Source organism: Mus musculus, chromosome 10 (assembly GCF_000001635.26).
Source record: "Mus musculus strain C57BL/6J chromosome 10, GRCm38.p6 C57BL/6J".
Taxonomy (NCBI): domain Eukaryota; kingdom Metazoa; phylum Chordata; class Mammalia; order Rodentia; family Muridae; genus Mus; species Mus musculus.
In genome coordinates this window covers 100,467,808-100,489,570 of record NC_000076.6, presented here as the reverse complement: position 1 = coordinate 100,489,570, position 21,763 = coordinate 100,467,808, and the positions used below count along the sequence as shown (strand labels likewise).

The following is a 21,763-nucleotide window of genomic DNA, read 5'->3' as shown; positions in this document are numbered from 1 at the left end:
CTAAGTGTCTGTGTGTTTTCTTTTCTTCACCCCCTACCACAGCACTCAGGCCAGTACCTGGAACTGCACAAGGATGTAGCATCTTTCAGTATAAATTGAATACATATGTTATAGAATAGGATAGATTTTATACTGTCTAATAAGTAATGGAACCACAGTAGTTTTTTCCCAAGACATTTACCAAATTTTGCTTGTTCTTCTCCAGCCTTTTCAACTTCTTCCAAAGCGAGCTCTACTTCCTGGGCTTTCATCTGAACATTAAAACGAGAGGGGAAGAATCTGTATTATTTACACTGTAATGTAAACAGTGGGAATGGAAACTGTGTGGAATTTGCTATCTCAGTCTGTAGTGTGTACGATGACTAACACACAGAGACAGTCAGTAAATAGTTGTTGAATAAATACATAAGGCTAGAAATTCCAGAATGGCAAGACTTTGAATTATATCTGATTTTTCCGTTAAACTTTATAGCCATTACTTAAAATGTTTTCAATATCTTTTTTACTATCCCAATTGTTATTATTAATAAATTTAGTAATTCCTTCTTATAATTGGAACTAATCAGCTCTCATCCCTTCAGTCTATACAACACATTTAATGTTGCCTTCATAAGTACATTTCTTTACCAAGTATGATTTAAAAACCTTTATTCCCTTCTAAAATGCTGATAACCAAAATATACTCTCAAACTCTTGAACAGTATATCCCAAATTACTGGCCCCAAATATTTTTCTATATGCTTTTACCTTAATGTAAAGAATACATATTCTTTCTCAGTATTTATTTATGAAGAATCTAGAATCCTCTTATCATTTCATGTATAGCTTATAGGGGAGAGATTTTGTATTTTATTTGACCATATGATTCTTTATGACTCTTTATGTTTCTCCTAAAAAATATTTCTTTTCCTACACACTCTTTCCTACAAACCTTCATTAGAGACTGGGTAATTCTGAATAGATGTATCATGTTTTCTTGGTCTTCATTTTTTAGTTCATTTACTTCCACCTAAGGAAACAAACACACAAAAAATGGACTATTTCATACCCTGCACATTAAATACAAGCACTCTTCCAGTTATAGCATTCAATGATTTCAAGAAGCAATTTCAATTCATGACATTGTACATCAGGCTCTGTGTACAAATCATTTATTAAGTACCTTGGATAAAGATATCAATAATTTATCTGCTAACTCTTCTTGCCGTGGCAGGTCATCTGGATCAACTTTGATTAATTCTTTCCACTTTATATTAGGTGGCATCTTGAATTCTTTCACTGTCTCTCAGCCTCTACAAAGAAGCAGGTGGATTTTAGCATTTTCAAGGAAAATGGCCTTGCAGTGTTTACATGATCATGAGCGGTCTTACTTAACTCTCTAGGTGCTGGCTAAGAGCTATGGCTCCTGAACTGCAAAACAGATGCAGAGGCAAACAGCCTCGACGAAAATTAGTTCCCCTGACACAGGCTATACGATAATGTACACGCTAAATTATTATTTTCTTGCTAAGACGAATTCGGAGCTAAAACCCCGAGGCCCCTTTTCCAAGTCCCCTACCATCAATGATGGTACCAACTCCCAAGATGTTTGGAAGTTTTTGAAAACCTTCTGAGGAAAGGGGACCAGAGGATTTTTAAAGTAGATAAAAAGACTGAGCTAAATGAAGTGTTTGCGGAATCAAGCTCAATCAGGGAGGCCGAGACGACACTGCAGACAAGAGCGACAGAGGTCTGGATAGGTAGGGCTGCACCCTGTCCCTCGGGATTACGATCCTGTGAACGACACTAAGCGGCTCCGGCTCACGAGGATCCACCCACCGAAACCAAGACCTGCCACCAGCAGCAGTCACTCATCTACAGCGACCACCTCCGGGTTCGGCCACCGCCCCGGCCTCACGCTTCCCAGAGCGGTCCTCGCGCACTCAGGCTGCTCCCGCCAACTCTTCCCGACCGAGCCGAAGCGGCGCCGGCTGCTAGGCGACACCACTCCCCGCCCCCCAGCCTGCCAAGACCGGAACTAGGCCCCGGGATACCTGGGAAGACTACATTTCACGACCCTGGAAAAAGCTTTACGGCTCTATTTCCCCTCCAAGCCCTCCTTACTGTGGATGAGGGAGAGCCGTGAGATGAGGACTCTACGTCCCAGAGTGCAGTTCGGCGTCGCGGCTGTGCATCCTGGGATTGGAAGTTTTTGGGAAGAGCGGCGCGTTCCCGGCGTGCAATGCGGGAGTCTGCGGCCGCCCTGGAAGAGCTGGGGGAAGGCTCGGGAGGCGGGAGGAGCGGCTGCTAAGGTGCGGCCGCCCCGGAGTCCGAGCGTGGCAGGCTATGACTGTGTTTTCTGCGGAGTCCTTCTCCGGTCCACCATCCCAGAAGCTTTCCTGAACCGTCTCCTGGCGGAGCCGCCCTCAGGTGAGGTCGGGGCGTGTCAACCCACAGCCAGGAGTAGCTCAGGGAACCTTTGCGTTTTTAGGGAAGCGCTAGCTTGGGGCTGCCGAAGGGCTGGCGGATCTTGCAGAGGTTTGGGAAAGAGTCCTCCGGCTACTCAGGTAGGTGCGAGGGGCTCCCAGTTAGTGGCTTCCCTAAGAGGGGAGTCAATAAAAGTTTCCAGCCTCCTTGGTGTCTGGGAAAGTGGAGCGCCCCCACCCCCACCGCACCCCCTGAGTTCACGCTCTGGTTGAGTGAAGAAGGAGCGTCAAGATGGGGCAGCCTCCTGCAGCAGCTTGCGGATTGTAGTGCTTATTAGGTTAATAAGAGTGGAGTGAAGGCCAAGGAAAGAGGAGCCTTAGTGCGCCCAAGGCTCTTAAGCCGGGCTGGAGGGAGGGAGGAGGGCCATGCCAAGCGATGGCATTTTGCTGTCATTTGCTGGGTACCAAGGGAGTTCTTGGGGGAAAGTGCCTTCTCCTTCTCAGATGTTAATCTTCTTACTCAGGGAACTGTTGCCAAATGCACAGCTATTCTACACCAGCAGGTAACTTTAGGAGCTGTAAGCATCTATTTGAAAGAGTGCGTCTCGTATATATGTATGAATGTATGTATGTATGTATACGTGGATAGATATATAAGGTACTTATACATATCATACATAATAGATATTAAGTAATTAAAAGAAAAATGTAGACAGTTACATTTTTCTTTTGAAAAGATTTCTGCGGTTGAGAAAAACAAATAGCACAAAAAAATGGTATTTGAAACAAATTTTAAAGACGTTCTTCAGATTTGTAGGCCTGATTGCAGTGTTTGCTTTATTTCTAAATACTGTTTAGTTTTGGAATTATTCTTTGTGGAGATACAGCAGTATTATCCGCATTGTCCATCTAAGAGATTGAAGCTCGGAGAGGTTAAACGCTGTTTTCTTATTTAATGTGATGAACACAATCATTCATTCTACAAGCTAATGTTTGTGAAATGCGTGATATAGTTGCACTTCCCAGTTTCTCTTTTAAACGTTAATACTAAGCTTTACTTGTGTTTTGCACATTTAATTTTATGGCTTCATTTACTCAAGAGTTTGAATTATTTTTCCTGTTCATTTTGTCAGTAGTACTAAGAAATGAGACTAGTATTTATTAAACACATGTAATATGTTCACTAGTATACTACCTTAAGAATTTGCTGTTTTTAATCACAATACCTTGATTTTTTTGTATGATTTTAATACATATTTTCTATTACTCATTTACTATTTTTGTGTCATTTTATTGGTCTCTCCACCCCTGTTTCTCTTCATGTTCGTAATATCTTCAAGTAATAAATTGTATTCTCTTCAGAAGGGAGAAGTTCAAAGTCATTTATTAGTAACTGATGAAGCTAGGATTGTATATCTCAGTGAAAGTAACAACTTAAGTATATTCTTTATTAAATTCCATTCTGTAACTTAACGGTATTTTTGAGCTAATACGCTTTTCTTGGTATAAGAATACTGCAGGAAACAAATTATATTATGATCCAGGTTTTTATATTGCACTTACCTGTGAGTCAGGGCATTTAACTGAAGTTCTGGTTCTGCAGGTTGCTATATAATTTTCAAATGGCTAAGATAATTTTTCTTCAGAATTTCTCCATTTTTCAAATTTTTCCAAGAGCTGGTTTGTATGTGACAGTTCTATCAATAGCCTTGTTGCTGGAGCACTTGCCTGGACCTGTGTTCTATCTAGCCTGGGCTTGTATGAAGAGCTTTATCTAACCCAAATCACTTTGTGACAAAGCCCTGCCTCTTGTAATTGTTACCTCTGTTCTCTGTACCAATGGACTTAAATTCATTACCTGTCCTTTGCTGATTTCCTGAGAATCATACTGCTCTAATGTTTAAAATGTTGCATGACCATAAGAAGTGTATTAACTGAGGTATAGAGTAAAGGTGTTTATCAAGATTTTATTTTTCAAAGGACCTTCATGTTCGGGTAAAGGAATGTATGCATAACAAGCAGATACTTGTTTCTCTTTAGCATGAGGAGACTGGACGGAGAAGTCTGATTCAGCCTGAATGCAGACGTCCCATTCAAACGGTCTGTACACTAAAGGTAATATTAAATAGAGGAAGTTATAGAGAAGGTCTAAATGACTTGTTTTCCCAGGAAGCAGCACAGGATAGACTTCCCTTAATTAAAGATCCCCCTGAGTCATAGCTTTGTCCAATAGCTTTGTCTTTCCGAAAGTGTATCATTAGATTGTTAACCCAAGAAGCACTTAGTAAGCCGGGCGGTGGTGGCGCAGGCCTTTAATCCCAGCACTTGGGAGGCAGAGGCAGGCGGATTGCTGAGTTCAAGGCCAGCCTGGTCTACAAACTGAGTTCCAGGACAGCCAGGGCTATACAGAGAAACCCTGTCTAGAAAAACCAAAAAAAAAAAAAAAAAAAGAAAGAAAGAAAGAAAGAAAGAAAGAAAGAAAGAAAGAAAGAAAGAAAGAAAGAAAGAAAGAAAGAAAGAAAAAAAAGCACTTAGTATAATTTTGAAGTATAGGTCTTTGATGACATTTGATGATAGTTGGATTTTGTGTGCATATATGCTGAGATAATTTTTTTGTAAACAGACAAGTTGGCTTATACTGCATACATGTATAAACATGCCTTTACCCACAGTGAATCTTCTAGTGAGGAGAGAGTACTGTGTAGGCACTTTTCTCCAGATCTACACGGGGGAAACCTTCAACAATGCCAGAACTGCACTCACGATCTGTACGAGGACTAATTCTCCCTCTTGTGATATACAGTTTTGGGGAATCTTTAAGGGACGGAAAGATAGACATAATGGTACATGACTATAATCCCAGACATGAGGCTCAGAAAGGTCTCAAGTTAAATAGACTGGGCTACATATATAATAAGATCTTTAATGTACAGGAACAAATTCATACATACACATGCGCAGCATGCAAGTGTGCACGTAAACTCACATGCATGCAACATACTATATGTTAACCAAACACTACCACTGAACAACATTCCTTGCCTTGATATGGGGTTTTGTTCTCCAGAGAACCCACAAACATCCATGAGCGTCTGAATATAGTAGTCAAGTGAGAGCTGAATATAAGAGCTTATTATTCTTGTCTCTTTATTCTACCTTGACATCAGTGATAAGAACAAAGCAACATGTGTGTCTGTGTGTATAATAAGAACATGAGATACTACTTATCCATGACGGAGGACAGATGATATCTCATTTTTAGTGATCCTATGTCTAGGTTAGAGGACAGGTCTCAAAGTTAAATCAAGTTCAGAGTTTTAATGATAACATCAGAACTGAGCATTATTCTGACTGAATTGCGCTTCTGTAGCTTAAAAGTACTGTAAATTTTTTATTGGTATTTATTTACTTTACATCCTGCCTCTCCTCCAAGTCCCTCCCTCTCACCTCACATCCCATGCTTCCATCCCTTCTCCTTGGAAAAGGAGAGGCCCCTGTCCCTCGGGTATCAACCTGCCTTGGCATATCAAATTGCAGTAAGACTAGGCACGTCTTCTGTTGAGGCAGACAAGGCAGCCCAGTTAGGGAAAGGGATTCCAAGGCAGGCAGTGTAGTCAGAGACGGTCCCTGCTCCCACTGTTAGTCCCACATGAAGACCCAGCTGTACAACTGTTAGATGTGTGCAGAGGGCTTAGGTCTGGTTGACAGTTCAGTCTCTGTGAACCCCTCTGGGCCCAGGTTAGTTGATTCTGTAGGATTTCTTGTGTTGTCTGATGCCTTGGCTCCTTAAGTCCTTCTTCCCCCTCTTGCAGTACAATAATTCTTATAATCATACCTAACTAGACAGATGCCATGGGTCTGTCTGACTTTACTAACGCAACACTTTGTATTCTGTAGTCTTTAACTTTTAGAACCTAAAAATCTTACTTTGTGTATTATAAAAGGTCACTTTTAATTTAGTTTACATTTTTAATTACATTTTTTTTACATGTTATTTCTTCCTTGGAGCCTTCCCTATCTTCATAGTTCTTTTCCACTTGTTCTGAATAAATCTATGTTTGCTCTTCTTTAAAAGAAAAGGACAAATGTGTGAACAGGATTTGTAGGGAGGAGGAAGAGCTAAGAAGACTGAAAGGGAGAGAGACTGAAGGTCTGAGCAATTAAAATATTATATACATGAAACTGGAAGACAACAAAGTTAATAAAAACACACCCATAAAAAGAAAATCCTTGGTTAAATGGTTTCATTTAAAACTATATTTATAATTTGGATGTATTCATCTTTAATAAGTACTTAAATGAGATGCCTAATTTAAGCCAAATATTTGCAGTGTAATTACATGTCATTTAATGATGAGAATTTTTTCTTAAAGGTGTATCATTAAGCCATTGTCATTGTATCTAGAATGTATTTACATAGACTATAAAGCTAATACATTAGGCTGTTTAATCTTAAAGGTCTACTATTCAGAATGTATTCTGTTGACTGCAATCAATGTCATATATTGTATGACAAGTTCACTAACTTCCATAAAGCTAGTAAATTAAACTCAGAACTAGCAACTCAAGGGTTTCTATAATTCGTATATAAATTAGTGAACTTAATATTTTATATTGCACATTATCGCAGATATTCTAAGTTATAATTATGAAACTAGCTTGTCAGTTTCCAATATGTCAGATTATTGTCTATTAATTAAATGTGTAATTAATTAAAACCTTTAATCAAAGAACACATTTCATTATAAGTAGATGGTCTTAGCAGATCTGAAGCCTAAGACTTTATAATGAGAAAGGTTTCCAACCTTATGTAACACTTGGGGTTGTTTTGTTTTGTTTTATTGTTTTTGTTTGTTTGTTTTGGTTTTTCAAGGCAGGTTTTCTCTGTGTAGCCCTGACTGTCCTGGAACTCACTCTGTAGACCAGGCTGGCCTCTAACTCAGAAATTCGCCTACCTCTGCTTCCCAAGTGCTGGGATTAAAGGCGTGCACCACCATGCCCAGCAACACTTGTTTTTTTGTTTTGTTGTTTTGTTTTGTTTTGTTTTTTTCATAATGTTGCACCTACAGGGTTGCAGATCTCTTTAGCTCCTTGGATACTTTCTCTAGCTCCTCCATTGGGGGCCCTGTGATCCATCTAATAGTTGACTGTGAGCATCCACTTGTGTGTTTGCTAACTCCTTCCATGGGTGATTGTTTCCAATTCTAAGAAGGGGCAAAGTGTCCACACTTTGGTCTTTGTTCTTCTTCAGTTTCATGTGTTTTGCAAATTGTACCTTATATCTCGCTATACTAAGTTTCTGGGCTAATATCCACTTATCAGTGAGTACATATCATTTGAGTTCTTTTGTGATTGTGTTACCTCACTCAGGATGATGCCCTCCAGGTCCAACCATTTGCCTAGGAATTTCACAAATTCATTCTTTTTAATAGCTGAGTAGTACTCCATTAACACTTGTTTTTTAAATCTACCTAATAATGGATGCATGAATTGCTTTCCTGACTTACAAGTTGTAAGTCAGGAAAAAGGAAAGCAAGACTCACATACACACACACACACACACACACACACATATGCATGCACATGAATCTATGTACAGCTTACATAACCCTGACACTTCTGTTTATATGCACTGGGTTTATATCATCTTGGGGTCATCGCTGAGAAACTTTGTGACATGCTGTGCCGTCATTCTGGGTATTTCCTTTGTCACTGCTTTATATTGTAACTTTGATGTGACAAGTTCCCTGAAGCTTCATGTGTTGAATACTTGGTCCCAAGTTTAGTGTTCAGAAGAGCAGCTTTTCAGAAATAATTGGATCATGAATTGTATAACATAAGCCATGTGTTCATAGTTAAGTGGACTCTTAAGAGGTAGTAAAACTTGTTGGGTGGGGCCTGGCAGGTTGTGGGTGTCCAGCAGCAGGCATGTGAAGGCCATGACTTGCCCCTGTATCCAGCCTTGGTCTCTTCTCTAGTCTTCCCTCGCTTCAGCCTAGCAACGTTCTTACCTGATGCCGCCTTGTCGAGCTGTCCTCCCATGGCACGGTCACAGCAGTGACTGCAGATATGCATTCCCTCAACCTTCTGAAGCCATAAGCTGAACTAAGCCCTCTTCCCTTCAGGTGTTTTCATAGAAATTTGACTACCACATGCTGGATTCAGTTCTCCAATTTCCCTATTTGTTCCCTATTGTTGTATACACTATTTAGCATTGCCCTAATTTGGCTGTTAGTTATAAACATCTTTAAACCGAACTTTAAAACTTCTCCATTCTGCTTTTCCATGCACATAATTTGGTTTCCTAGATGAAGAATTTTATTTTGGAGCTCACTGCCTCGTAGAAATTTAAGTCACTGCTCCTCCTTGCTTTGTTAGGTGTTTATTCTAAAATGTACCACTGTTGACCGTTTTTCCCCGCCCCCCTGGTTTGGAGTGTGAAGCCTGTTTTAATTTTGTAAACCTTTAGAATCTTCCCCGTTTCCAGTGGTGTAAAACTGGAGAAAACTATCTGCCTTAATAGAGAAGAGAGCTAGAGGGTCTTAGCACAAATAATGTAGACAAACTTATCTAACCCTCATTTACAATACTAATCGTTGCCCATTGCTGTGCAGCCTATGTAAGAGACCCTGTGTTTTATATTCTCAAAAAGAAAATTCCAGTCGTTACCTAGGAGTAGGATGGGAGAGGGGTGTCTGTTCCTAGTCCTGTTTCCTAAGATCTTGAGACTCTGTTCTGATGCTGTCCAGAGGGTGCTGGGAACAGTAGGCCCCAGCTTCTCTTCCAGCCTAGAACTCACTTTCCAGTGACGCACGGCTTAACTTGCTGAGCCTGTCAGTTGCAAGCTTCTAGTGTTTGCTGTTGCCTTTGCAGCTCCTTATACTTGCGTACTTACATCCGTCCCATAGTAAAGATGCCTCATATTCTCTTGTCCAATTTGGCGAGCACTGAAGAAAATGCTAGTTGAATTCATCCTTTAATTAGAAACACCATCAGCTTTGGGGTGTGTGAGTTAACAGGATCACACAACTCCATAACCTTCAGAGGTGGGAAGTCGCTCCCGAGTCAAGATGAAGCTTTAAATAATATTTTTAACTTGAAAACTATTTCCAAGACGGTGCAGCTGTGACCCTGTGCTTTGTTGTTCTGAATTTTAAGTTGTCTTTAAGTGAATGGCATTTAATGGTTACCGAAGAAAGCTCATGCTTTCACGTGTTATGTATCACATATATAGTTTAAGTATATCCTTTGAGCTTTACATTGGATTTTAAATCTGTACCCGTGTGAGCTATTTTATTGCTGACTATAAATTTATTTCTCATTTCTTTCTGAAAACAGTCAGAAGTCCTGCAGACAAACTCAGATCTCAAAACTGAATGGTACATTAGTGCCTATCAGGAGATTAACAGAGTGCCACAGACATAGCTGACTCAGCTAAACTTACTTCTTACCAATCTGAATCAAAAGTGCAAAATGACTCTATCTGTATACAGCCACAGTGTCAGTAGTTGTTTTAGATGTGCTACGAAAGATTCTAAATTCAATTTCTTTATTTGCCTTTTCCAAGTGACCAGCAAGGGCTGCTGTCACTTTTGGCTTATGGAGAAATCTTCCGTCAGGCCTTTGGTTTGTCTGCTTATTTCTTTCACTCTTTTTTTTTTTCCATTTTTTATTAGGTATTTAGCTCATTTACATTCCAATGCTATACCAAAAGTCCCCCATACCCACCCACCCCCACTCCCCTACCCACCCACTCCCCCTTTTTGGCCCTGGCGTTCCCCTGTACTGGGGCATATAAAGTTTGTGTGTCCAATGGGCCTCTCTTTCCAGTGATGGCCGACTAGGCCATCTTTTGATACATATGCAGCTAGAGTCAAGAGCTCCGGGGTACTGGTTAGTTCATAATGTTGTTCCACCTATAGGGTTGCAGATCCCTTTAGCTCCTTGGGTACTTTCTCTAGCTCCTCCATTGGGAGCCCTGTGATCCATCCAATAGCTGACTGTGAGCATCCACTTCTGTGTTTGCTAGGCCCCGGCATAGTCTCACAAGAGACAGCTACATCTGGGTCCTTTCGATAAAATCTTGCTAGTGTATCCAGGGATCCACCCCATAATCAGCATCCAAAGGCTGACACCATTGTATTTCTTTCACTCTTAAGGGCTTTGCTGTTGTGTTGGACCTGCCCAGGTGATTCCTCTGGTAAAACCATCACACTTTTAAAGTCACTTGCTGTCTAAACATTGTAGACAAAGATTTGGTATGTGGATAGTAACAGTCGTTAGGAACTATTTAGTAATATGCATTTTACAAGTGCTAGTGTAATAACTCTGAGCTAGAGACACTACCCAGAACAGATAATGGCCAGTTTGGTTTAAGTTTTGTTTTAAATAATTTTCGCTTTGTTGTGTACCTGATTTTCCTTTTCTGTCTTTTCCAGTTAGTAGAGTTCTTTCTTCACTGCACAATTCCCTAACTCAGCATTTTCTAAAGCAGTGCCTCTGCCTCCCATGTTATATTCTTACTCCAATAAGGATTGTCATTTATGACACAAATTCTAAGCTAAAAGCTTTCAGTGCAGTGGGCCAAAGAAATGATTTCAATCCAGGTCACAAACTCAAATAAACAAAGAGACAAATTGGTTTTTTCAAAGGAATAAATTTGATAGTAAGAGATATTAGGATTAGGTAATACACCTAATCTTGGTGCTATTGACTACAAAGCTTTCAACAAAACTAAACAAAACTACAGAAGGTCTGGCTTAAGTTGATTTTTAAATATATAAAATACTGAAATAAAAGTTCCATTAGTCTTGGAAATCTCATACTCAGCATAGAGGTTCTCCCATGAAATGTACTCTGTGTCTGCTTCCCAGTGAGCCTAACCGGTGACAGCCGATGGGACTTACACTGTTTAGTTACCCAAAGACAGAGGGACAAAGATTAAGTGGTATAAAAGAAATATTTGCCTTAGAAATATGGGGTTAATCGGTGAATTCTCCTGTAAAAGCATGTGGCGTTTAACTGATCCTTTCTCTGGGAGTGTTAATGTCCGGTCTTTATTCTAAATGCATTGTAACACTAACGCTGTAATTATTTGGAGGAAAATGTTGCTTATTTCATTTTTATCTTGCATGTTTTTTCAGTTTGAGGGTGATCGATGCTTGAAGGGAAGATGGCTGATATTAACTTCAAAGAAGTGACTTTAATAGTCAGCGTGGTTGCCGCCTGCTACTGGAACAGCCTGTTCTGTGGGTTTGTTTTTGATGATGTTTCAGCAATATTGGATAATAAAGACCTGCATCCATCTACACCTTTAAAAACTTTATTTCAGAATGACTTCTGGGGAACTCCTATGTCTGAGGTAAATAATTACTTTTTTATATAAAACAATTTTAAATAAAACTCAAATTATGAGTATCACTTAAATCAGTATATTAGATAGATATTTAATAAATAACTAACTAGTTAGCTATTAAATTCTGCTATATCCCTAATATCCAACACAAACCTCAAGAAGATTCTTGACGATTCACTATAGGGAATACGAATATTGAGGGCTTTAAAAAAAATCAGTTTCCAGATTTTATTTTTCAGGTGTTTGAAAAAAAAAAATAATTACTTTCCTACTAAAAACAAATGCAGCTGTGAATATGTCTGTGTACTGTAACTCCCTTATCTTAAAAGCAGGATTCGTTCCATTGGGCATGTGCTATGACTTAACTTTTTAAAAATAATATCTTTGTGTGAGGATAACATATGTATGTGTAGGGAGGCCAACAGGTGTTAACAAAAGTCTTTAGCCACTTTTCTTTGCTTTGAGTCAGGCAACAGAATTGTCTTAATTTAACAATTAAAGCATGGTAAATTCAATATAAGTAGATTAAAGTTGAGTGCATACTGCCTATTCCTCTGCAGTAAGAAAGTGTTCACTTAGAATCATTTTGAAGGTCAGTGTTAACTTACTTAAGGTTAAACCCTTGTCACTGGGAATTGTATAGACTGGACTCTGATGTTAGATCTGTCATTCATTAGCTATGTGAAATAAACTACAACTTTTAGATGGTAAAATATTCCCCTGGCTATAAGACCGGATGATTCCCTGAGGTATTTATCTGCACTGCCTGTCAGGTCACTTTGGAGTGAAACGCTTTGAAACGTAATGTGTGCTGCTCCACAGTCCGAATCTCAGCCATCATCCATGCGTGAGAAGCGTGCCGTAAATGTCCCCATACACCTAGTCTGGAGGCTTTCCAGGCCTCAGTCCTTCTGGTGACGAGTGAACACAGTGTGTCATTTGTGTAACTCTTTGATCATTATCTTAATAAAGTGATGACTAGCCAGAAGATGGGAGGTACTTTAATAATCCATGGTTGTTTGTTTTTCCTTTCAGGAGAGAAGCCACAAGTCATACAGGCCCTTAACGGTGTTGACATTTCGCTTAAATTATCTCCTCAGTGAGCTGAAACCCATGTCTTACCACCTCCTGAACACAGTGTTCCACGCTGTCGTCAGCGTGATCTTCCTTAAGGTCTGCAGACTCTTTCTGGATAAGAGGAGCAGCATGATTGCGGCTCTGCTCTTCGCAGTGCACCCAATCCATACCGAGGCAGTAAGTACGGCTGCACAAGCACTTTTTACATCTTAAGCAGTAAATATTCCTAGTTTAGTACAGTCTTATTCTCCCATGCACAAAGTCCAGCTTACCTAGCATATAAAAATTTTAAATTTAAATTAATGTTTGAAATATAGTGTTGTTCAAGAGTGTATGTGTAGGTAGTGATTATCACAAGCATGCACAGCTGAGCTTGTGTCCCTAACACCCGTGTGAACAGCCAGGTGTGGGAGCAGGCGCATGCAGTCTACAGTGTGAGGGAGAGTCACGGGGATCCCTGGCCTGATCTAGACGATGCCTAAGTTTGGGGTTTATGGAGAGGACTTTTCTCCAAAAAGCAATGTAAATGGACTGGAAAGATGGTCCAGTGTTTAAGAGCAGTTGTTGCTTTTGCAGAAGACCCAGGTTTAGTTCTTAGCCACATGGTAGCTTAAACATTCAGAAATTCCAGTTCCAGAAGATGTAGTACCCTCCTTCAGCCTCTTCAATCACTAGGCATGCACACTTAATACATGTGAGCGCTTGTATATATAAAATAAAAATAAATCTTTAAGAAAGAAGGAAAGTAGAGAGCAATGGAAGGAAACTTCCAACCAACCACACACACACACACTCACACACACACACACACACACACACACTCTCTTGCACACACATATGCTGACAAGCATACACAGGGAGAAATCATATATAGATTGCATGTATGTACACACATTTGTTTGTATATATAGGTAGATATATTATTTTTATGTTACTAATGAAAAATACAAATGAATGTAGTTGTTCCTATGATATGTACAAACTAATTTTTCTTGGATACATTGACACGCTAAAGATGCCTCTCCAGGGAAGAACTAAGAACACTTCTTTCATTGCTTTCTTGTGAGCTCTTCTTCCTAAGCAGAACAATGTTTGAGTTTGCAGGTGATTTTACCTCTCTGCCGGTGCTGGGACTATGTGGTGTCCAGCCGAGCTTTGCCATTCATATCTAAAAGAGATAAACTGCTTTAACTTGGACATTGCATTCCATTGCTTTTAAAGGCAAGCTTTTGGAATTCTGTGTCCTTTTAATTAAAAGCTTTTGAAATTTCTTCTTTGGTTTGCAGATTAGCAAATTTATTGCTTCAAGTTTCAAAAAAAAAAAAAACCACTCATTTTAAGAAAATAATGCAGGGATACTTAAATTTTTAAAGAACATACTGTGTTTTAACTACATAAGATTTTATGATAATATGAAAGATATTAAAGAATACACAAAACCTAATTTTTTGCAAAGTTAAAATAAATGATACCTAAGCCCACCACATGAGGGCGCTCATATCCTTTAAAAAAAAAAAAAAACTACAGCAAACACCAGAAATCTATCCTTTAGAAATATAGGTTTTAGATTTAGATTTATGCACAAGCATACACCATTTATTCGTAAATCAGTAAGATAACATTTGTCTTACTATTTCAGATAATTATAGTGAGCTGTTTCCAAGGAAAGGATGCGTTTTTAGTGGAGGTCAGCTGTGGCCTCCTCATCTGTCTTTCAGTTTCCAACTTTTTTCTGCTTTGGAAACAATTTATTTGCATTTTCTTTTTTCTTAAAAATTTTAAGGTAAAAATTATTGATTTTACTTTATTAACACAAAGGAAGCGTATGTTTTTGGTCCAAGATTGCAATGGTTAAATATTTTATTTCATTTTATTTCATTTTATTTTATTGGATTTTTAAAATTTTTTTTTTAATTTATTATTATATGTAAATACACTGTAGCTGTCTTCAGACACACCAGAAAAGGACGTCAGATCTAATTATGGATGGTTGTGAGCCATCATGTGGTTGCTGGGATTTGAACTCAGGACTTTCGGAAGAGCAGTCACTGCTCTTCAGTGCCGAGCCATCTTTCTAACCCACAGCTATTTTCTTTATTTACATTTCAATGTTATCCCCTTTCCCGGTTTCTCCTCTGGAAACCCCCTATCCCCTCCCTCCTTCCCCCACTTCTGTGAAGGTACTCCCCTCCTGTTATTATACTTAGTAGGTTTTCAAGACACTGCATTAAAATGAATGTCCTGTGTTTCTCTTTCCAGGTCACAGGTGTTGTAGGAAGAGCGGAACTCTTATCATCTGTCTTTTTCCTAGCTGCCTTTCTCTCGTATACTAAGTCAAAAGGACCAGATAATTCCATAGGTACATATCTACCACCGTCTCTTATTATAGTTATGGAACTTGATCAAATAACTCTATTTATTTTAAGTGCTTCTTAATTAAGATAACATTTGGAGTTTGCCTTTATTGTTCTGCCGTATGTAATTGACGTGTAACATTGCCAGTAGTCTTAAAAATTTCATGTAATTTATATCTTTGTCATTACCCAGCACGTTGTGTTCTCTGTAGTCACATTTAAATGATCAAATAACCCTAAAATGTCAGTTTCAGAGTAACTCTGAGTTTTATGCTATCACCTATAAACCAAAAATGCAAGTACGGACTCTTCTATTGTGTGCGCGCACGCGCGTGTGTGTGTGTTTGTGTGTGTGTGTGTGTGTGTGTGTGTGTGTGTGTGTGTTGGAGTGTAGGTCCACTCTTTAGACTATCAGAGAACAACCTCCAGTAGGGTTCCTCACTGTGTGTGTGTGTGTGTGTGTGTGTGTGTGTGTGTGTGTGTGTGTGTGTGTGTGTTGGAGTGTAGGTCCACACTTTAGGCTATCAGAGAACAACCTCCAGAAGGGTTCCTCACTTTCCACCCTGAGAATTACACTTCTATTGCATGCGTGTGTGGGTGTGTGTGTGTGTGTGTTGCAGTGTAGGTCCGCACTTAAAACTATCAGAGAACAAACAACCTCTGGTAGTGTTCCTCACTTTCCATCCTGAGAATTGCTCACTGCTATGTGCTAGGCCACAAGCTCCCGAGAAATCTGTAGTCTTTTTCCATTTTGGCATAGTAGCAAAGGCATCACAGCATGGTTGTCTTTGATAAATAATAGCTAGCAGCTCATGGTTCTATTTAAGTAAACTTTTAAGCCTGCTAGGGTTTCACTTTTATTATTTGTCATCACAGGTAGATATTTATGAGCTCCTGCCGTATAGTTTCCTCTAAAATATATTTTATATATTGCTGCACTGTTTTTTTTCCCTAAGAGTGTGGGCATAGTGGTCAGAAAAAAAGGCTTTCTATATAGTCTTAACCTATATTTGGTCAATATTAAGCTCCCAGGTTTATCCCCTTTTTCTTTTGGTGGTAGCATCTCAACGTTGAGTACCGAGGCATTGTGAAGGTGCAGGTATCTCTAGTTGAACTTACTGGGAACTAGAGATGTAGCTTAGTAGACAGCATTCTTATTTACTGGTCCCTGGGTTCAGTGCCCTGCACTGCCTAGAACTAAATGTGGGGACACACACCTGCAGTCCCAGCACTTGGGGGACGAGGGGCAGAAGTTTAAGGTTATCCTCAGTAAAAATGGTGGAGTGAGTTGGAGGCCAACCTGGCTACATGAGCCCTGTCTCGAGAAAAATACATTAGCACATAAAAAGAATACATATTTATAGAGTCCGGTAGGATATAGCAATGCATGTATGCATAATGTAATAAAACTAAAAATATCTGTTCTCAAATGTACCTTCATAGAAAAATTTTCAAAGTTCTATATCTATTTTTGAAACATAGTATACATTATTCTTAATAATTACCCTTGTGGACAATACCACATCAGAACTGCTTACTGCTGTCTAGTCAGTCGTGACTTAGTAACTAATCAGCCAGCTGCCCCGTGCTTCTCTTTCCTCCTGTCGTTCCCAGATTCTTGTAACTACCGCTATATGCACAACTTCCATGAGATCAACTCTTTTAGATTTTTTTGTACGACCAAGATGTAATACTTGCCTCCAGTTTCATCTCTGTTCTTGCAAATTATAAAATTTAATTTGTGTGTGTTAGTTAGTGTTTGTGTATAAACATTTCTTGATACCCTCGTGAGATGATACTACATTAATGCAATCCGCTTACTTTTGTGAATAATAGTGTAGTAACAACAGAATGGCCTGCCTCCTGCACAGACTGATTTTCATCTCCTCGAGGCACGAGTAGAATCGCCGAGTTAAAATGCTAATCCTGCTACTAATTTTAAGGAACTTGAATATCATTTTCTTTATGTGCCTAGCACCAGCCCTGAAAGGGTTCCCTTCTCTATCCTTTCTAATACCTGTATAATTTCAGATATTACTCTCCATTTCTGGGTTGATTAGTCACTAATCAGCCCTGTTAATTTATCCAAATTTAACCTTTATTATAAAAGTTAGAATAAGCATATATAATTTTCATCTCCACAAAACTGTAGCTTAAATTATGCATCTTAATATCTTATTTTGACACTATAATATTAAAGGTATATAATTTAAATGTATCATAAAATATACATTAAAGTATTGGTCAATAAGAAAAAATATTAATAGCTTTAAGAGAAATTTAAAATATACTTTCCTTCACATTATAACAATTTGCATAGATCTCTTATTTTCTATTCTTAAATTGTAGTGTGGACCCCGATTGTATTAACCGTGTTTTTAGTGGCTGTTGCAACATTGTGTAAGGAACAAGGAATAACGGTTGTCGGAATTTGTTGTGTATATGAAGTATTTGTGGCCCAAGGGGTAAGGAAAGATGAAAATTTCCATTTTCTCTTTGTTGTAGCTAAGTCAGATTTTATTACCCTTATTTTCTCCAAATGTCATTACATATAAAAACCTTGCTTACTATAATGAAAGCACAGTTTATAAGAAACAAGTGTATTTTGTCCTTTTATCCACCTAAAAATAATTAAAATGTCATGATAACTTCATGTTTTAAGAACTAAAATTTTTAGACAACTTGTGAATATTCCAGTGATACCATAATTGTTCAGCTCAGTGTTTGCCAAAGATATCAAAATTGGTATTATTTATCAAGTCTACAAATTGTTCTACCTTATTTTTAAGTTAGTCTTTGTTTTAGTTGCATGTTTAGAATTGCTGCGTTACTGAAAATGTGTCCGGGTGTTTGTTACTCAGAGCGCTTTCTCTCTTAGTACACCTTGCCGATGTTATGCACCGTTGCCGGGCAGTTTCTGCGCGGGAAGGGCAGCATTCCGTTATCTATGCTGCAGACACTGGTGAAGCTCATTGTCCTGATGCTCAGTACCTTGCTACTCGTTGTGGTCAGAGTCCAAGTTATTCAGTCACAACTTCCAGTGTTTACCAGGTATGAAGTTCTTGGTTGTCAGCCATCATACGTGTTCCAAATCGTCTTCAGTCCATACTTAATTTTTCAACAGCTTTACTGAGATATCAATACACTTTAAAGGCTACATACTACTTATAAATATATGGAATGTTCTGGCAGGCATGTTTACAGTTTTGTGTGAAACCCCCACAGCAAAGATTATATGAGTGTTGCCTTCATAATTTGAGGGATTTGTAACTGCTTTATCAAATAATATTGAGAGAGAAAAATCTTTAAGCCTCTCACTAGACTTGTAAATTTGTATATTTCTCCTTGCATATCGGGTAATTTAAATACATGTATTTTTAAAACTCATATGTTATTAACATTTAAGATTGTTGTCATATTGATGAATTTATCCCCTTATCACTATGAAGTGGGCTTTTCTTTAATTCCTAGTAATTGTCTTTTCAGAAGTTGAATGTTTTCTCTAAAAGTAGTCTGCGCAGCTATCTTTTTAGTGTGACATAATGTATCTGTCCTCTTGCCTTTTATTTTTACCCATCTCTGCCTGACTATGAAGGGGTTCTTACAAAGTTTACATAATTGGGTTTTTTCTAGTCTTTTCAGATCTTCTGAATTGGGTGTTTTATCCATTCACTTTTAATACAATTATTGATATATGTGATATTAATCTACAATGTTGTGATTTTTCTCTTTGTCTTATCTATGCTCTGTGTCTGACTTCTAGAGAGTTGCCTTCTGTGCAAGTTGCATACGACTTCCTTGGATATACATTTTGGCTTGGAACATTTATCTTTGGGAAAATATAAGACAAAATTTTTATGTTAAATTATAGTATTAGTTTCAGTGGGTTTTGTTGTTGTTGTTGTTGTTTCCTTGTTATCAACATTTTCATATTTTGCCATTACTACTTCTCCTTGAAGGATTTTGACATGCCCTGGTCAGTCAGCAACAAATTCCTGTAACTTTTATCTCTAAAAATACCTTCATATTATTTCTGTTTTTGAAAAATAAATTTTCAGTAGAGAACATTATCTCAGTTGTTCCTTGAAGTTGGTTTCCCTGTCATCCAGAGTGCACTGCTTCTATAGGCTGTCTCAGAATTTTAAGAAATGATATATTTGTTTTGTTTTGCTTAGATATGCTCTTCTGCACAGGTGTGCGCTCAGACATGCTTTTCTTGTGTGTCCCATATGTCTCCATGTTCTGTTGTGCTTTATGCTTTCTAGTTGCACACTCTGTCATGATTCCTTTTGGTTAGTTAGTGTTGTGTAAATTTTCATCTGCATAGGAGTTACATGCACTCTTCATACTTGGTAATTTTGAATGGATGCAAAGCATGTATTCCCATAAATACTTCTGAGTTTGCTCTAGGTGTGTTTCTGTTATTTAAAGTTGTCTTATTTTTTAATTTTTGCTTTTAAATTTTATTTGGGGAAACACAGTAAGCCTTAGCCTAGGAATTATTTTGTTTCACAAAACCTTTCTGGCTACTCTACCATGAAACTAAGCTGAACTTTTCTAGCCAACTGTCAAGTTAACTATCCCTCAGACACTTTTTGTTTCAAGAAAGCATTTAATTGGAGGCTTACTTACTGTTTTATGGGATTAGTCCATAAGCGTCATGACAGGAAGCAGACAGCCATGGTGCTGGAGCACTAGCTGCAGGCAGCAGACAGAGAGAAAAACACTGGGCCTGGCATGGACTTTTGACATTTCCAAGCCTATCCCCAGCCACACACTTTCTCCAATAAGACCACACCTCCTAGCCTTCCCCAAACAGTTCCAATCCCCAGGACTAAGCATTCAAATATATGAGCCCATGGTGGCCCTTCTCATTCAAACCACTACAGAAACGTAAGGGAAAGCATTTAATGGAAGCTTACAGTTTCAGAAGGTGAGTCCTGGACTGTCGTTGTGGGGAGAATGGTATCAGGCAGCTAGGCATGATGCTGAAGTAGTCTATGAGAGGTCACATCTCACCTGCAATCATGAGGCAAAACGAACTGGAAGGAAAAGGGGAGATGGAGGGAAAGGGATGTAAGGATAGACCGGGAAGAGAGGAAGGATTGCTTCGGTCAGCCTATAAAGTGAGCAAATAAATGAATAGAGGGGCAAAAAGAAAGTCAGTTCTATGTATGAAAGTATCAGACAACACAGAATACCGAGAATCAATTTAATGAAATATGTGTAGTATTTCTATGCTGACAACTTAAGAATCATTAATGAGGGAAATAAAGAAGTCGTAGAGTGATACTTCTATGTAAATTAACCACAGATTGAACACTGTCTCAGTCAGAATCCTAAGAGCTGTTTTCGAGACATGGACAAGTTGATTCTAAAATTCATATAAAAATGATAAATGTTTAGAATGGCTAAAAGAATGGAATCAGGTCATCTCTCAGCTTTAATCAGAAATTCTCCTTGAAACAGATGGCAGTTAACACAGAGACCTCTGCTGCTTTGAGTGGGAATGGCCCCTACAGGTTCATAGCAACCCCACACATTTTTTGTTAGATTTTATCTCTTGTTTTATTTTTGTTTTTTTTCCAAGTTATTCTCTCCTGACTGTTAGTTTCCCTGTAAGAGCTATAGCAGCTGACTACACACTAGATGGCCTGAAAGAACACACGCCCTTCTAGCTTCTGCTAGCTGCTAGCACTCTTTGCCATTTCTTAACTGGTAGCTTCCTCATACTCATATAAGTTTGTCCCATCCTTCCATAGCCTTGCCTGTGTATCTCTTTGTCTTCTTGTAAAAGGACACTGAGTCACTGGATGTAGTGCCCATCTAGTGTGACTGTCTTAAGAATTTAATATCTGCATTCCATGGTTGCCTGCTGTAGCATTAACTGTTTCCTACTTTATCACTGTTAAATTATTAAATGAAATTTAAAATAGTCTCCTATAATTTTAAGTAACTGGTGTTACATGAAATAATTGAGAGGGGGGGAAAAACACCAACATAGTGATTTTGTTGTCCATGATAGTATGTTACAAGTACTAACTGGAAAAAATTAATTCATAGCCATAATGTATTAAAGGCATGGATTAGAAAAATCAGATTATTATCTAAGCCAAAACATTTGAAGTATTTTCCTGTAATTAGTTATTCTTAGCAATTTTTTTTAAATTTAAGAAATAATTTCAGATTATCTTTTACATGATTCTGTCTGTGCTCAACTAGACTCATGTGGGCATTAGAAATAGATTGAGTTATATTTTCCTTACTCTTAGTTTCAATAATTTTGTTCTGTTTATCAATCATTCTGAAAAATTATGTAGACATGTGTTATAAGAGTATGTATAATAAATATTTTTTAAATAAAAAATTTTAAATGTTCATATATAAGTTAAATGTTATAGTACAGCCCCGAGAAATTGATTTTAATGTGATTTGGTTTGTTTAAACATTGGCTCTTTAAATCAAGTATAATAATTAAGCTATTAATCTTAGAAAATGAGCAGTGTTTCTTCTAAATAGAAAGTTCAGTTCCACTTTTTATTACAGTTCAAGCTCTGACTCTTAAGCCATAT

At 38.3% G+C, this 21,763-nt stretch overlaps 2 protein-coding genes across 10 annotated transcripts in view; one reads left to right on the top strand and one right to left on the bottom strand.

Moving 5' to 3' along the window:
• Cep290 (centrosomal protein 290) overlaps nt 1-2,023 on the bottom strand; it is an 88,124-nt gene extending 86,101 nt beyond the window's left edge. For 3 of the 4 annotated variants that reach the window (XM_006513526.3, XM_006513527.3, XM_006513528.3), the window contains exons 1-4: nt 1,819-2,023; nt 1,163-1,292; nt 932-1,009; nt 182-251 (exon numbers count right to left, since the gene is read on the bottom strand). In XM_006513526.3, the coding sequence (XP_006513589.1) occupies nt 182-251; nt 932-1,009; nt 1,163-1,264 (250 nt within the window). In that variant the 5' untranslated portion in view covers nt 1,265-1,292; nt 1,819-2,023. The remainder of the gene's footprint in view (nt 1-181; nt 252-931; nt 1,010-1,162; nt 1,293-1,818) is intronic. The other variant, NM_146009.3, reaches the window with a different exon arrangement.
• Nucleotides 2,024-2,205: 182 nt separating this feature from the next.
• Tmtc3 (transmembrane and tetratricopeptide repeat containing 3) overlaps nt 2,206-21,763 on the top strand; it is a 43,464-nt gene continuing 23,906 nt past the window's right edge. For 2 of the 6 annotated variants that reach the window (NM_001110013.1, NM_001033332.2), the window contains exons 1-6: nt 2,224-2,409; nt 11,549-11,766; nt 12,796-13,014; nt 15,097-15,196; nt 17,541-17,656; nt 18,070-18,242. In NM_001110013.1, the coding sequence (NP_001103483.1) occupies nt 11,563-11,766; nt 12,796-13,014; nt 15,097-15,196; nt 17,541-17,656; nt 18,070-18,242 (812 nt within the window). In that variant the 5' untranslated portion in view covers nt 2,224-2,409; nt 11,549-11,562. Of the gene's footprint in view, nt 2,410-4,385; nt 4,521-11,548; nt 11,767-12,795; nt 13,015-15,096; nt 15,197-17,540; nt 17,657-18,069; nt 18,243-21,763 lie in introns of all 6 variants that reach the window. The other 4 variants (XM_011243450.3, XM_006513630.4, XM_011243449.3 and 1 more) reach the window with 4 other exon arrangements.